Source organism: Thamnophis elegans, chromosome 12 (genome assembly GCF_009769535.1).
Source record: "Thamnophis elegans isolate rThaEle1 chromosome 12, rThaEle1.pri, whole genome shotgun sequence".
NCBI lineage: Eukaryota > Metazoa > Chordata > Lepidosauria > Squamata > Colubridae > Thamnophis > Thamnophis elegans.
In genome coordinates, this window is record NC_045552.1 from 55,301,085 (window position 1) to 55,313,261 (window position 12,177).

General features: G+C 53.2%; 1 protein-coding gene across 1 annotated transcript in view; it reads left to right on the forward strand.

Moving 5' to 3' along the window:
• The first annotated feature begins 1,047 nt into the window (after positions 1–1,047).
• Positions 1,048–12,177, forward strand: part of DLG3 (discs large MAGUK scaffold protein 3) — a 51,028-nt gene continuing 39,898 nt past the window's right edge. The window contains exons 1-4 of the mRNA XM_032227565.1: positions 1,048–1,192; positions 2,755–2,886; positions 3,587–3,720; positions 7,492–7,620. Coding sequence (XP_032083456.1) covers positions 1,177–1,192; positions 2,755–2,886; positions 3,587–3,720; positions 7,492–7,620 — 411 coding nt within the window. The 5' untranslated portion in view covers positions 1,048–1,176. The remainder of the gene's footprint in view (positions 1,193–2,754; positions 2,887–3,586; positions 3,721–7,491; positions 7,621–12,177) is intronic.

Sequence of the window (12,177 nt, forward strand, 5' to 3'; positions counted from 1 at the left end):
GGTGGCAGTTGGCAATCGGGGCTTCCTCTGAATAGGAGAGAGACCCCCAGCGCAACCACCGCCCTTCTTGGCCAGGCACCGGTCTCTCACCCGCAAACGGAGCCAAAGGGTGGCGCAGTGGTGAAATGCAGCACTGCAGGCTACTTCAGCTGACTGCAGTTCTGCAGTTCGGCTGTTCAAATCTCACCGGCTCAGGGTTGACTCAGCCTTCCATCCTTCCGAGGTGGGTCAAATGAGGACCCGGATTGTTGTTGGGGGCAATATGCTGACTCTGTAAACCGCTTAGAGAGGGCTGAAAGCCCTATGAAGCGGTATATAAGTCTAACTGCTATTGCTATTGCTATTCCATCCTTCCGAGGTGGGTAAAATGAGAACCCGGATTATGAGAACCCGGATTGTTGTTGGGGGCAATATGCTGACTCTGTAAACTGCTTAGAGAGGGCTGAAAGCCCTATGAAGCGGTATATAAGTCTTTAAAATAAAATAAAATAAATAAAACGGCGGAAAAGTTGGGTCCAACTTCAGTTGACTCTTCCAGGGCGGAGAGGAAGGAGAAAACCCCGTCGTTCAAACTTTCCAAGGGACGGAACCGCAAGCTGGGAAAAAGCGGGCGCGGGAAGCCAGAAACGCGTCTTTCGGCTACGCGGCTTCCCTCTAGAAGCCGTCCCCACGGACAGCCCCGACCCGTGTCTCCGCCCGCGCCGAGACACGTGAAGAACGCTGGCAGGCAGGCTGTGGAGTCCACGGGCTGGGCCGAAGGCTGAACTCGCAGCCGGGAGTCCCGAAGGAAGCCCAAGTCGCCAAAGGGGGAAAGTTTGGGGAGGGGTCGTCGGACGCTCGCCCGAGAAGGCGCAGCCCAGACCCCTCGCCGCCAGCGCTCCGGAGCCTCGCCCCCCGAGGGGCTTCGGGCGGCTTTGGGTGTCCGATCTCCCCCCCCCCCGGGGACGGTTGTCTGCTGCGGCCCGAGTGCAGCGTTTCTAGTCCTCAAGATCGCGAGGGGGAGTGCCTGGCAGCCGCTTCCCGGTCGGCTGCCGGCCAGTCCGCCCGCTCGGAAAGTTGGAGGCGGCCCCTTCGGCCGCCGCTCTTCCCGCCCTTCCTCCGGCCAGGGCGGGCCGGCCCAACCCTCGCCCCTCGCCCCTCGCCCGCCTTCCTCCCGAGGACGCGCAGCCCGGCCCGATGAGCAGCCGCGAGGGTAAGGGGCGCCGGCCCTAGGTGGGGCTCGGGGGTCGGGCGGGCTGAAGCGCTGCGGCGCAACCCGCGGGGCCGGCGCGATCCGGGGCTGCTCGGAAGGAGCTTCTGGGCCGCTGGGACCCCCCTTTTCCCCCCTCTTGCAGGGGCCCAGAAGCAGCGGCCTTTCCGGGCGCCGGACTCGGACCGGCTGGGCAGGAACTTTCTCCACTTTTCCGGATAGGGTGGAGGAGAGGGAAGCGGGGCCGGGGACTTCCCAGCAGGAGTTCCGGAGGCGCTCAAGTCGTCCAGGCGGCGCCCGGAGCTTCGGGAGCGGGGTTGGGAGGGGAGTCGGGGAGCCCCAGTGCCGGCCCTGAGAGGCTCCTGGCGACCCCCGTCTCCCGCCCGCGTGTGTGGACTTCCACCGCCGGATTCTTTGCTCCTTTCCCGCCCCTTCCCCCCGAGGTTGCCCCTGCTAGAGGGTCTGCAGTCAGGCCTCGATCTCCCCTAACCCTAACGTGCCATTCATGAGGACTAGTCGTGCTTCTAGTCCTCATGAATGCCACGTTTCTTTGGAAAAGCTGCTCACCTTTTCCTTCTGTCCTGGGAGGCCACCTAACCTTGAGCCCTGAAGGTGGTGCTGAGCCAAGAGGGTCTCCAAGGGATGGACCTGAAAGAGGAAGCACCTGCCTACCTATTTCCATGACTTTTTGGGGGGCCCATTTACAGAGCCCTCAGGTTAGGGCATTGCTGGGGGTCTTGTGGGCCTAGGGGTGCACGGAGAGCATACAGGGGCCCTTTGGGTGAGGGGTCGGGTGGACCCTTCCCAGACTGAGATTCTGGGCTCCCTCTGGACTTCAGAGAGGGAAGGGGGGGTGGTCTTCTTGCTAGCCAGGGAGAGCAGGCGGTGGGGCAGGTCTGGGCATTGTCCTGGCCCTTCTCCGGATGAAATGCTGAGAGGGGGGTTGCATGGGGGAAGAAAGCGAGGATGAAGAAGGCCAGGAGTCTTCCCATCAATGCAAGGCTGCCCTTCTGGAAGCCGGGCTGAAGCTGGCAGCACCTTCAATCCCCCTCAACCCCCCCCCCCCGAGAAATTGGGGTCCCTCCCAGTGGTGGGTTTCAAAAATTTTTGGAACCTCTTCTGTAAGTGTGGCCTGCTTTCCGGGTCCACTGGTGGAACCTCTTCTAACCAGTTCGGTACATTTGACGGACCGGTTCTACCGAATAGGGGTGAACTGGTAGGAACCCACCTCTGATCCCTCCCTCCAAAAGAGATCCCTTCCAGGTGGAGAACCGGTCCTGGTTATACAAACCTCCCATCCAGACCAGCCCACTCTAGCTGGGACCCCTGGGACCGCCAGCACTGCCCTTTGGGGCTCTCCAGGGGACAAAACAGCCCAGATTGTGTGAATGTGGATCCTGGGTTCTGAGCCCTGTTAGGAAAGGTGGAGAGACAAGGAAGTGGCCTCTGCCAGCTGCAGGAACCTGCCTGTGCCGTGTATCCTGGCTGGGGAGGGGGCGGTGTTGCTGGATAGAGCCCCCCCCCTCTGTCCCGGGTCTCCCTCAAGCTTTGCTCTTGCCTTGCAGATACCCAGCGAGCCGTGGCGATCCTGGCCCGCTATCGGGGCATTCTGCAGTCCCCGGCCGAGCAGCCTCTGCGAGCCTCGATCGAGAAAGTGACCCGTATATTTCAGAGCGAGCTTTTCCAGGCCCTGCTGGGTAAGGGGGGGCTGGCTGGCAACAGCCGGGCATGCAGGCCGTGCCCCTCCTGGGGGTGCACCTGGGCATAGGGGTCCTTAAACCAGAGCCGCTGCCTGGCGGGGGTGGGGGCCGCCCACAAAGATAGCCGTCTCTACAGAGGACATTCTCCGGGCAGCTGAGCCTGGGGGGCCCGGAGAGCCTTCTCAGGGGGGCCACGATTGCTCCCTCTGCTGGCTAAGCTCCGGGCTCCATGCGGGGTAGAGCTCCTTTTTAGCTCTGCGGGTGAGACCCCCCCACCCCCTGGCTCTTCCTGCCTGGCTCCCTCAGCCGGGAGGATGTGCCTGTGGCCCTTGCAGGGATGCCCGGGAGCCAGCTCTCCCTTCAACCACTCTGGATTCTGCTGAGGGGCTGCAGGGAGGAGCGGTGACCTCTGGGAATGGCATTTGGGAGGGTCGGCTCTTCCCACCCTGGGGAGGGAGAACAAGGTGCATTTGGGGGGTGGGAGGTTCAGCCTAGGGGCCTTGCTTGCTGCTGGCCTGGAAAAGTTCCCGGAAAAAGCTGATCGTGTCTCCCTCAGACACCGTGGGCCTGCCTGAATGGCGTCCCAGGATGCTTAGAGGTTCTTTGTGGGGGGGAAGGGGCTCCTCTGCTAGGGGTCAAGGCAGGAGGGTCTCCTGAGCTGGACTCTCAAGGCGTCTTTCGGTCTGTCGTCCCCCAGACATCCAGGAGTGCTATAAGCTGAGTGTGCTCCCTGCTTGCCAGCAAAATGGATCCGCTGGTCTGGGGCCCGGGGGGCCCTCCAAGAGCCAGGATGTTGCTGACCCAAAGGGCCAAGAGGGCCACCCACTGCAGGTGAGACTGAGGGGCTCCCGTTCCTCTCCTTTTTCCTTTCTTTTCCCCTTCCCCTTCTTTTATCTTCCTTCCCTTCCCTTTTCCTTCTTTCATCTTCCTTTCCTTCCCTTCCCTTCCTCCTTTTTATCTTCCTTTCCTTCCTTCTTTTATCTTCCTTCCCTTTTCCTTCTTTTATCTTCCCTTCCTTCCCTTCCTCCTTTTATCTTCCTTCCCTTCCCCTTCTTTTATCTTCCTTCCGTTCCCTTTTCCTTCTTTTATCTTCCTTCCCTTTCCTCTTTTCTTCCTTCCCTTCCCTTTTCCTTCTTTTATCTTCCTTTCCTTCCCTTCCTCCTTTTATCTTCCTTTCCTTCCTTCTTTTATCTTCCTTCCCTCCCCTTTTCCGTCTTTTATCTTCCTTCCCTTTCCTCTTTTCTTCCTTTCCTTCCCTTTTCCTTCTTTTATCTTCCTTCCCTTCCCTTCCTCCTTCTTTTATCTTCCTTTCCTTCCCTTCCTCCTTTTATCTTCCTTCCCTTTCTTCTTTTATCTTCCTTTTCTTCCCTTTTCCTTCTTTTATCTTCCTTTCCTTCCCTTCCTCCTTCTTTTATCTTCCCTTCCTTCCCTTCCCTTTTTCCTTCTTTTATCTTCCTTCCCTTTCTTCTTTTATCTTCCTTTTCTTCCCTTTTCCTTCTTTTATCTTCCTTTCCTTCCCTTCCTCCTTCTTTTATCTTCCCTTCCTTCCCTTCCCTTTTTCCTTCTTTTATCTTCCTTCCCTTTCTTCTTTTATCTTCCTTTTCTTCCCTTTTCCTTCTTTTATCTTCCTTTCCTTCCCTTCCTCCTTCTTTTATCTTCCCTTCCTTCCCTTCCCTTTTTCCTTCTTTTATCTTCCTTCCCTTCCTCCTTCTTTTATCTTCCCTTCCTCCTTCTTTTAACCTCCTTTCCTTCTCTTCCCTACCTCCTCCTTTTATCTTCTTTCCCTTCCCTTTCCCCTTCTTTTATCTTCCTTTCCTTTCCCATTTTTCCTTTCACACCTCTTCTAGCTCCCTGGACACCTAATTAGTTGTACCAGGGGTGAGAAGCTGCCCTTAGACTGGGGCCAAGCCCTTTTGCCCCAAGTCTCCCTTCGGCTCTGTGACAGTATGCCCTTCCCTTCCCTCCTTCCCTTTTGTCTGCAGAGCTGGGCAGAAGCACGTGGGGAGAACCTTTTCCACCGGAGTCCAATGCAGAAGCCCCAGGGCTCTTCTGGCCTTTCTTTTTGCCTTTCTCCAGGCAGTGGTGGACCCTGGGGGAATCCCAGGTGCTGCAGCGGCCCTTTTATTCCCCTGCCATGATTGGAGGCTGCCCTGGGCACCCCCCAGACTGGCACCGGTGGAGGGGGCATGGTGGGAGGCAGGTCCACAATTTGGGCATTAGAGTGGTGTTAGATTGGGTGAACGGAGGAGGCAGGCTCAGTAACAACACCTTTTTTTTTTAATTGAAAATTTTTGAAAAAAAACCCTTTTATGAATGTTTACCTCCCTCCCCCTCCCCTCCCCTCCCCACCCTAACCCCCCCAACCTTCCCCCCCCCCCCCGACTTCCCAGAACCAATACAGGGTATGAATCTTTAACAAAGATATTCTAAAATGAACTTTAAAAAAAGTTAGTATCATCTTTCACTTGAGCTTTAACTCCTCTTTGCTAGGCTAACTCTAAACAGATTATATCATTCCTTGTTTCTTCAGTCATAAACTATCTGGAATTTCTTAGTCCCGTATTTATTTTGAGTATAGTCAATCCATCTATTCCACTCCAGTTTATATCTCTCGTTTGAGTGGTCCTTGAGATATGCTGATATTTTAGCCATCTCTGCTAGGTTTGTTACTTTTAATGTCCATTCTTGAATAGTAGGCAAGTCTTCCTTCTTCCAGTATTGCACCACCAACAGTCTTGCTGCTGTTATTAAGTACAAAATCAAGTTAGTCTCCATAACTGTACAATCAGTAATTATACCTAACAAGAATAACTGAGGGGTAAACGTTATCCTTTTTTAAAGAACATTTTGCATAATCCACCACATTTTTATCCAAAATGCTTTTACCTTTTTACAAGTCCACCATATATGATAGTATGTAGCCTCGAGACAATCACATCTCCAGCATTTAGGTTGTAAATTCGGATACACAGAGGCCAGTTTTTTAGGATCTAAATGCCATCTATAAAACATCTTATAAAAGTTTTCTCTCAAATTTGGGGCTTGTGTAAATTTTACGTTTCTCATCCAAATCTTTCCCCATGTATCCAACATTATTGGTTCTTCAAAATTTTGTGCCCACTTTATCATACAGTCTTTTAACTAATTCTGTTTCCGAATCCATTTCTATTAATGCGTTATAACAACAACTCTTTATTCAGTGACTACTATCTACAATCCAGGGAAGGTTCTGTCCTGCAGAAGTCCTTTTATAAACCCTCCGGCAAAGTTTTTGGCCAATCAGATTTAAATGAGGGAAATATACAAAGAAAATTAAGTACATGTTCTCACATCTGCTAACTACAGCTAGAATAGCATTTGCCCAATGCTGGAAACAAAATAATACCCCCTCGGACGAATTAGTGATTTAAAAAAAAAACCTTTGGATTGTGCAGAGATGGACAAATTAACACTGAAATTAAAAGATAAAGAAGAGTCGGGATGTTATGAAATTTGGAACAATTGGTACAAATGGCTGCAAAACAAGAATAAAAATTAATTAAGCCAAAAAATAATATATATATAAATATATATAGAACTGTGTATAAAGGTGTGCAAATATAGAAGCGAAATATTATATACATGTACAGGTATGAAGACATAATAATGTTGATGTAATGACTGTAAGGTGTTGTAGAAGGGGAAAAATAATAATAAAAAATCTGCTTAAATGAATTCCTGCTGGTAGCAGAGGACCTTGGTGGAAACTGCATGCATTCAAAGTACTTAACATATTCAAAGTACTTAACAGGTAGCTCCTCCCCACAGCCCCCCCCTTTCCCTCCCACCTTCTGCCTCCCATCATCTCCTGGCTTCCCAATGTCCAAGGCCAGGAAGGAGACCCCGGCTGGTCAGTGGCAGGGGTGGGCTCTGCTCCCCTTCCAGGCTGACCTTGAGGGGCTGCCTCAACAAGCTGTGTTTTAATTGGCCGAGCCTTGAAAAAAAAATGAGGGCCTGTGCTTTTTCAGTGCTTATTTTGTGAAAGGGGAAAGCACGGGGCTCCCATCCTCATGGCAACAGCAGGCACGGTGGAGGCTTGTCACCCGGTCAATGGCTTAGGCGCCCGGAGGAACAGATTTGAGAAAAAGTGACTTCCAGGAGGAAGGATTATTAGCAAATGCCTCCGTAGCTCTCTCGGGCGCTGCTAATCAGCGTGAATCTTAGGCAAGGGTGCAAATAAATCTTCCAAGCCTTCAAAAGCATCTCAGATGCCTCCATGAAACTCAGTGGAGTTACAGAGAGTATCAGCAAAAAGAGACTCCCACACACACACACACACCCCGCTTCCGCCTTGTGCCTCCTTAGGATGGCTGTGAGGCTAGGGAGGGGGGGGATTCCACTGATGCAGCCAGGGCTAACCTGGGGTGTGTGTGTGCATGGGCCCCAGGGGGTGTGTGTCGAGTCCTTTGCAACTCGGTGGGCTTTTCCCTCTGGTTGCTGAGGAATCCCACAATCCCAGGTGAGGCCAGAGTGGGCAAAGACTGTTTGCCTTTCAGAATGGAAGCCCCCCCCCCTTTTCCTCTCTACCCCAGAGTTCATTGCTTTTTTTTTTCAACCTTACAGGGAAGAGCAACGGGGGCCGTAGAGGCAGAACCGGTGCCCCAGTTGGTGAGAGTGACCCAGAGCAGGATGGAGCTGCCCGCACAAGTCTGCAGCCTGGTGGTGGTGGGGGTCAGCGGCGTCTTGCCCAAGGTGAGGGTCTCAACGCTGCAGAGAATAGGCCAAGTATATTGATATATTGAATAGGCCAAGTATATTGATATGTAGCGGAAATACACCAAGGAGCGGAGGAGTGGGAAAGAAGAAAGATGGGCAGAGAGGGATAGGAGAGAGGGTGGGAGGGAAAGGTGAGAAGGAAGGGGGGGAGTGGATGTGGAGAGAGGAGTGGTAGAGGGGAAGGGGAAGTAGGGTAGAGGGGGATGATGGAGAGAAGATAGAAAGTTGGAGGGGGGTGGAAGAAAGAGGTGTATGGAGGGCGGAAGAGTTATATTGGGTTTCTATTTTCTGGGGCCTTGTTGACAAGAGGAATTGATGCAATTATTGTTTAATGGTGTTGGCTATGTCCAGTATACATGTGAGTGTATGAAAATGGAAATAAAAAAATTTGTCAGAAAAAAAAAAATGCTGCAGAGAAGCAGCTGGGGGGGGGGGGGCAAAACCAGAAATGGGAGCAGTAGGGCTCGGCCTCCTGTGAAATGAGGAGATCTGGGGGTGGTGGGGGTGGTGAGACAAGACTGGGAGAAGATCCAGTGGGATCCAGAGAGGAGGGGGCAGGAGAATTGTGTGTGTATGTGTGTGTTTGTGTGTGTGAAACTAATTTCTCTCTGGAGTCCAGTTGTGTTTAAGAGCCCTTGGGGCAGCCTGCTTTGCTCTTCCCCTTAAACCAGCAGCCCCCCCCCCCCAAGGAAAAAAGACTTAGCAAGCTGAACTCAAAGGGGTGCCCTGCCATTTTTCTTGCATGAAGGTCTCCACGCATCAATCACACTCCTAGAATCTTTGGCCCAGCCGGTTCTGGAAGTCAGTAATGTTAAGGTTTGGGGCGGGGGGTGGGGTGGGGGGAGAATGACAGTGAATGAGGGCATAGCTGAATCCCGTGGAACGACAAGACCGCGGTCCACTAAAGCGCGCCCGATTAAAGCGCGTTGCTGACGTCATCAGCAGTGCGACAACAGCGACCGCGGAGAAAAAAGGGTGCTTTAAAAAGCGCTTTGAAAGCAAGCCGATTCACGTTAAGGTAAGGGTTAGGGTTAGGGTTAGGTTAAGGGTTAGGGTTAGGGTTAGGGTTAGGTTAAGCGTTAGGGTTAGGTTTAGGGTTAGGTTAAGGGTTAGCGTTAGGTTTCGGGTTAGGTTTCGGGTTAGGTTTCGGGGGGTTAGGTTTAGGTTTAGGGATTAATTTTTGCTTTAGCGCTCACAGTGTGCTTTTTTTGTCGCGCTGTGATGATGTCAGGTACGCGGTTTCGTCGAGCGTGCTTTAGTCGAACGCGGTTTTGTGGTGGAACCACTGAATCCTGCTTCTGCCCCCAGATTGTATTCTCAGAGCATCCCTCGTTTGATTGCAAGCACAGCCAGTGGTTCAGTGCTGTCGGAAGGTCAGCTGTTATCTGGGAGTGTCCATCAGCCTCCTGAGTGTCAAAAAAAAAATATGGAGTTGGGGGGGGTTGATGGTCCTCCTTGCAGCGGAGGGGAGAGCCTAGGTTTGGGCCACGAGCGCGCAGCGGATTTCACGTGGGCTTCTTCCTCTCCGGACATCTTCCCGCGGCTGCTTAGCAACCCAGCTGCTGCTTGAATGGAGCCAGGCTGGCTGCAGGAATGGCAGAGGAGACCTTTCTTTTTTTGGGGGGGGGAGATTGGGAACCTCGAGTCTCACGTTGGTTTCAGCTGGGAGCTCCATCCTGTCCTGCGGGGTGGGGGGGGGCAGCATCCTGACGTTTCTGGCTGGTCATTCCAGGTAGAAGCAAGGGCAGCTGGGTCCTCTGCCCCAGGGACAGGCACTTATTGGGGGCAGGCACGGGGACAAGGGGCAGAGGAGGGTCTCCTGGCTTCCTCCCTGCTCCAACTCCAACTCCCCAATCTCCCCCCCCCCCCAACCCGCGCTCACTTTCAGGCCTCAGGATGTGGCTCCTCTCCTGAAGTGGAGGGAACAACCCTCTGCGGCCCCTGGTCGGCTCTGGAGCGCAGCCACGTGCCCAGCCGCCATTTCCAGTCCTGGCAGTTCCCGGTAACTGGGGAGCAGGAAGATGAGAGGGGCTGGGGCAGAGCCTAACTGGGGGGCCTCCAAGCCCTGATTCAATCCTGCTTTCCCTCTGCACCCCCCCCCCCAGCCCCATCAGGACAAGATAACTTGCTCAGAGCCATCGCTTTTTCTGCACTCTCTTCCGAGGGGCGGGGGGCAGCATGGTGGCCTATTGTAGCAAATACTTAGTGGCTATGAGAGAGATTCTATGCCAGTGTTTCTCAACCTTGGCCCACCTGAAGATGCGGGGACTTCAACTCCCATGCTGGCTGGGGGATTCTGGGAGTTGAAGTCCACGCATCTTCAGGTGGGCCAAGGTTGAGAAACACTGTTCTATGCCAACCCTCGTCTCTTCAGAGGATGTGGGGTGATTCCCTCCATTCGGAAGTGCTGCCCCACACATCTCTGGAGTGACCGGGAAAGCTTTTGTCCAGTCAGTTGTGTCTCCCTGGGGGCAGATTCTCCATGAGCAGCAGATTCTCCTGGGCAAGCTCTCTTCCAGGGGACGTTGATGGCGTTGGCATCCCAAGACGGCCTCGTGGCTTTGCATGCCATCCGGCCACTTGGGCATCACCGGGTTGGCAGGGAAGAATTGGCCAAAGAGGCAAAACCACTGAAGGGGGGGGGGGCGCTTTGGGGAAAGCCACCTGGAAATGGGATTCTGGACAGCCTTCAGCGGTGCCTTTAAGAGATCTCTGCTGCTGGGATTCCAGCTTGCCGATTGGCTAGGAAGTGAGTGGGTGGGAGGGGGAGGGAACAGCCATTCAGAAATCTGTTGTATTACTTTCCTTCTTTAAAGGGGACCCAGGGAGGGGGGGGGAGGGTGTTTGAAGGAACAGCCTGCCTCTCCCCCCCTCTGCTTTTCCAGACCTTGAGATCCAGAGGCCTGGAAGGACATTCAAGGGAGATCGCTGGAGGGGCGGCTGTTCCTGGATCTGGAAGGATGGGGGAGGGGGCGGCTAGGAGCTGCCCACCCCAGCATAAGTGTGGAAGCCTCTCTGAAAGGAAATCCGACTTGTGAAGTCCGCTTCAACGCCACCGTGTTGGGGATGGGGGTTTCCCCTGTGCTCAGAAGGGGCTTCCTGGGGCCTCGCGGAGCTGCTAGCCATTGGCTCCCAAAGGCGATGAAGTTCCCCATTTGCATTCGCTAGGCAGGTGGTAGGACTCACATAATGCTCATTTGCCCCCCCCCCCCCCGTGAGGTCTTGATTTGGGCCCCAATGTCACCGTGGCGGGGTTTTGGAGGACCGAGTGTTAAACCCTCCAACAAGTTGCATCACCTCGTCCCTCTCCCTTTGGGGCTTAGCTCTGGGGATGAGGCCGCTTCCACCTTTTAATTGTCTCAGTTTCCCCTGGTCCTCTCTTGGGTTCCACCACAAAACCGCGTTCGACTAAAGGGCGCTCGACGAAACCGCGTAGCTGACGTCATCACAGGGCGACAACAGTGCGGAGACAGAAGCACGCTGTAAACGCTAAACCTAAAATTAACCCCTAAACCTAACCCCCCTAAACCTAATCCTAAACCTAACCCTTAACCTAACCCTAAACCTAATCCTAACCCTTAACCTAACCCTAAACCTAACCCTAAACCTAACCCTTAACCTAACCCTAAACCTAATCCTAACCCTTAACCTAACCCTAAACCTAACCCTAAACCTAACCCTTAACCTAACCCTAAACCTAATCCTAACCCTTAACCTAACCCTAAACCTAATCCTAATCCTAACCCTAAACCTAATCCTTAACCTAACCCTAACCTAATCCTAATCCTAATCCTTAACCTAACCCTAAACCTAACCCTTAACCTAACCCTAAACCTAATCCTAACCCTTAACCTAACCCTAAACCTAATCCTAACCCTTAACCTAACCCTAAACCTAATCCTAACCCTAAACCTAACCCTTAACCTAACCCTAAACCTAATCCTAACCCTTAACCTAACCCTAAACCTAAACCTAACCCTTAACCTAACCCTAAACCTAATCCTAACCCGAAACCTAACCCTAAACCTAACCCTTACCTTAACTTGAATCGGCTTGCTTTCAAAGCGCTATTTAAAGCGCCCTTCTTTCTCCACGCTCACTGTTGTCGCCCTGTTGATGACGTCAGCGACGCGGTTTAATCGGGCGCGCTTTAGTCGAGCGCGGTTTTGTCGTGCCACGCTCTCTTGGCAAGGGAGGCAGAAGGGCCACATCATGTCAGGGCTGGGCATGGTGGGCCTCGCTTTGGACGCCTGAGAAAGGAGCTCCAGAGTCCCTCGGAATTACGCCGTCCTTCTTATCTGGAGAGAGAGAGAGAGAGAGAGGAAGGGAGGGAGGGAGGGAGGGAGGGAGGGAGGGAGAGAGAGAGAGAGAGAGAGAGAGAGAGAGAGAGAGAGAGAGAGAGAGAGAGAGAGAGAGAGAGAGAGAGAGATCCCACCCTTAGTAGGATGCAGAAGATCCCACCAAGGCAGTTGATTCAGTTTGGCTTCTGGAATAGGAAGTGGCTCACTGCAGTTCACAAAACAGGCTGAATGG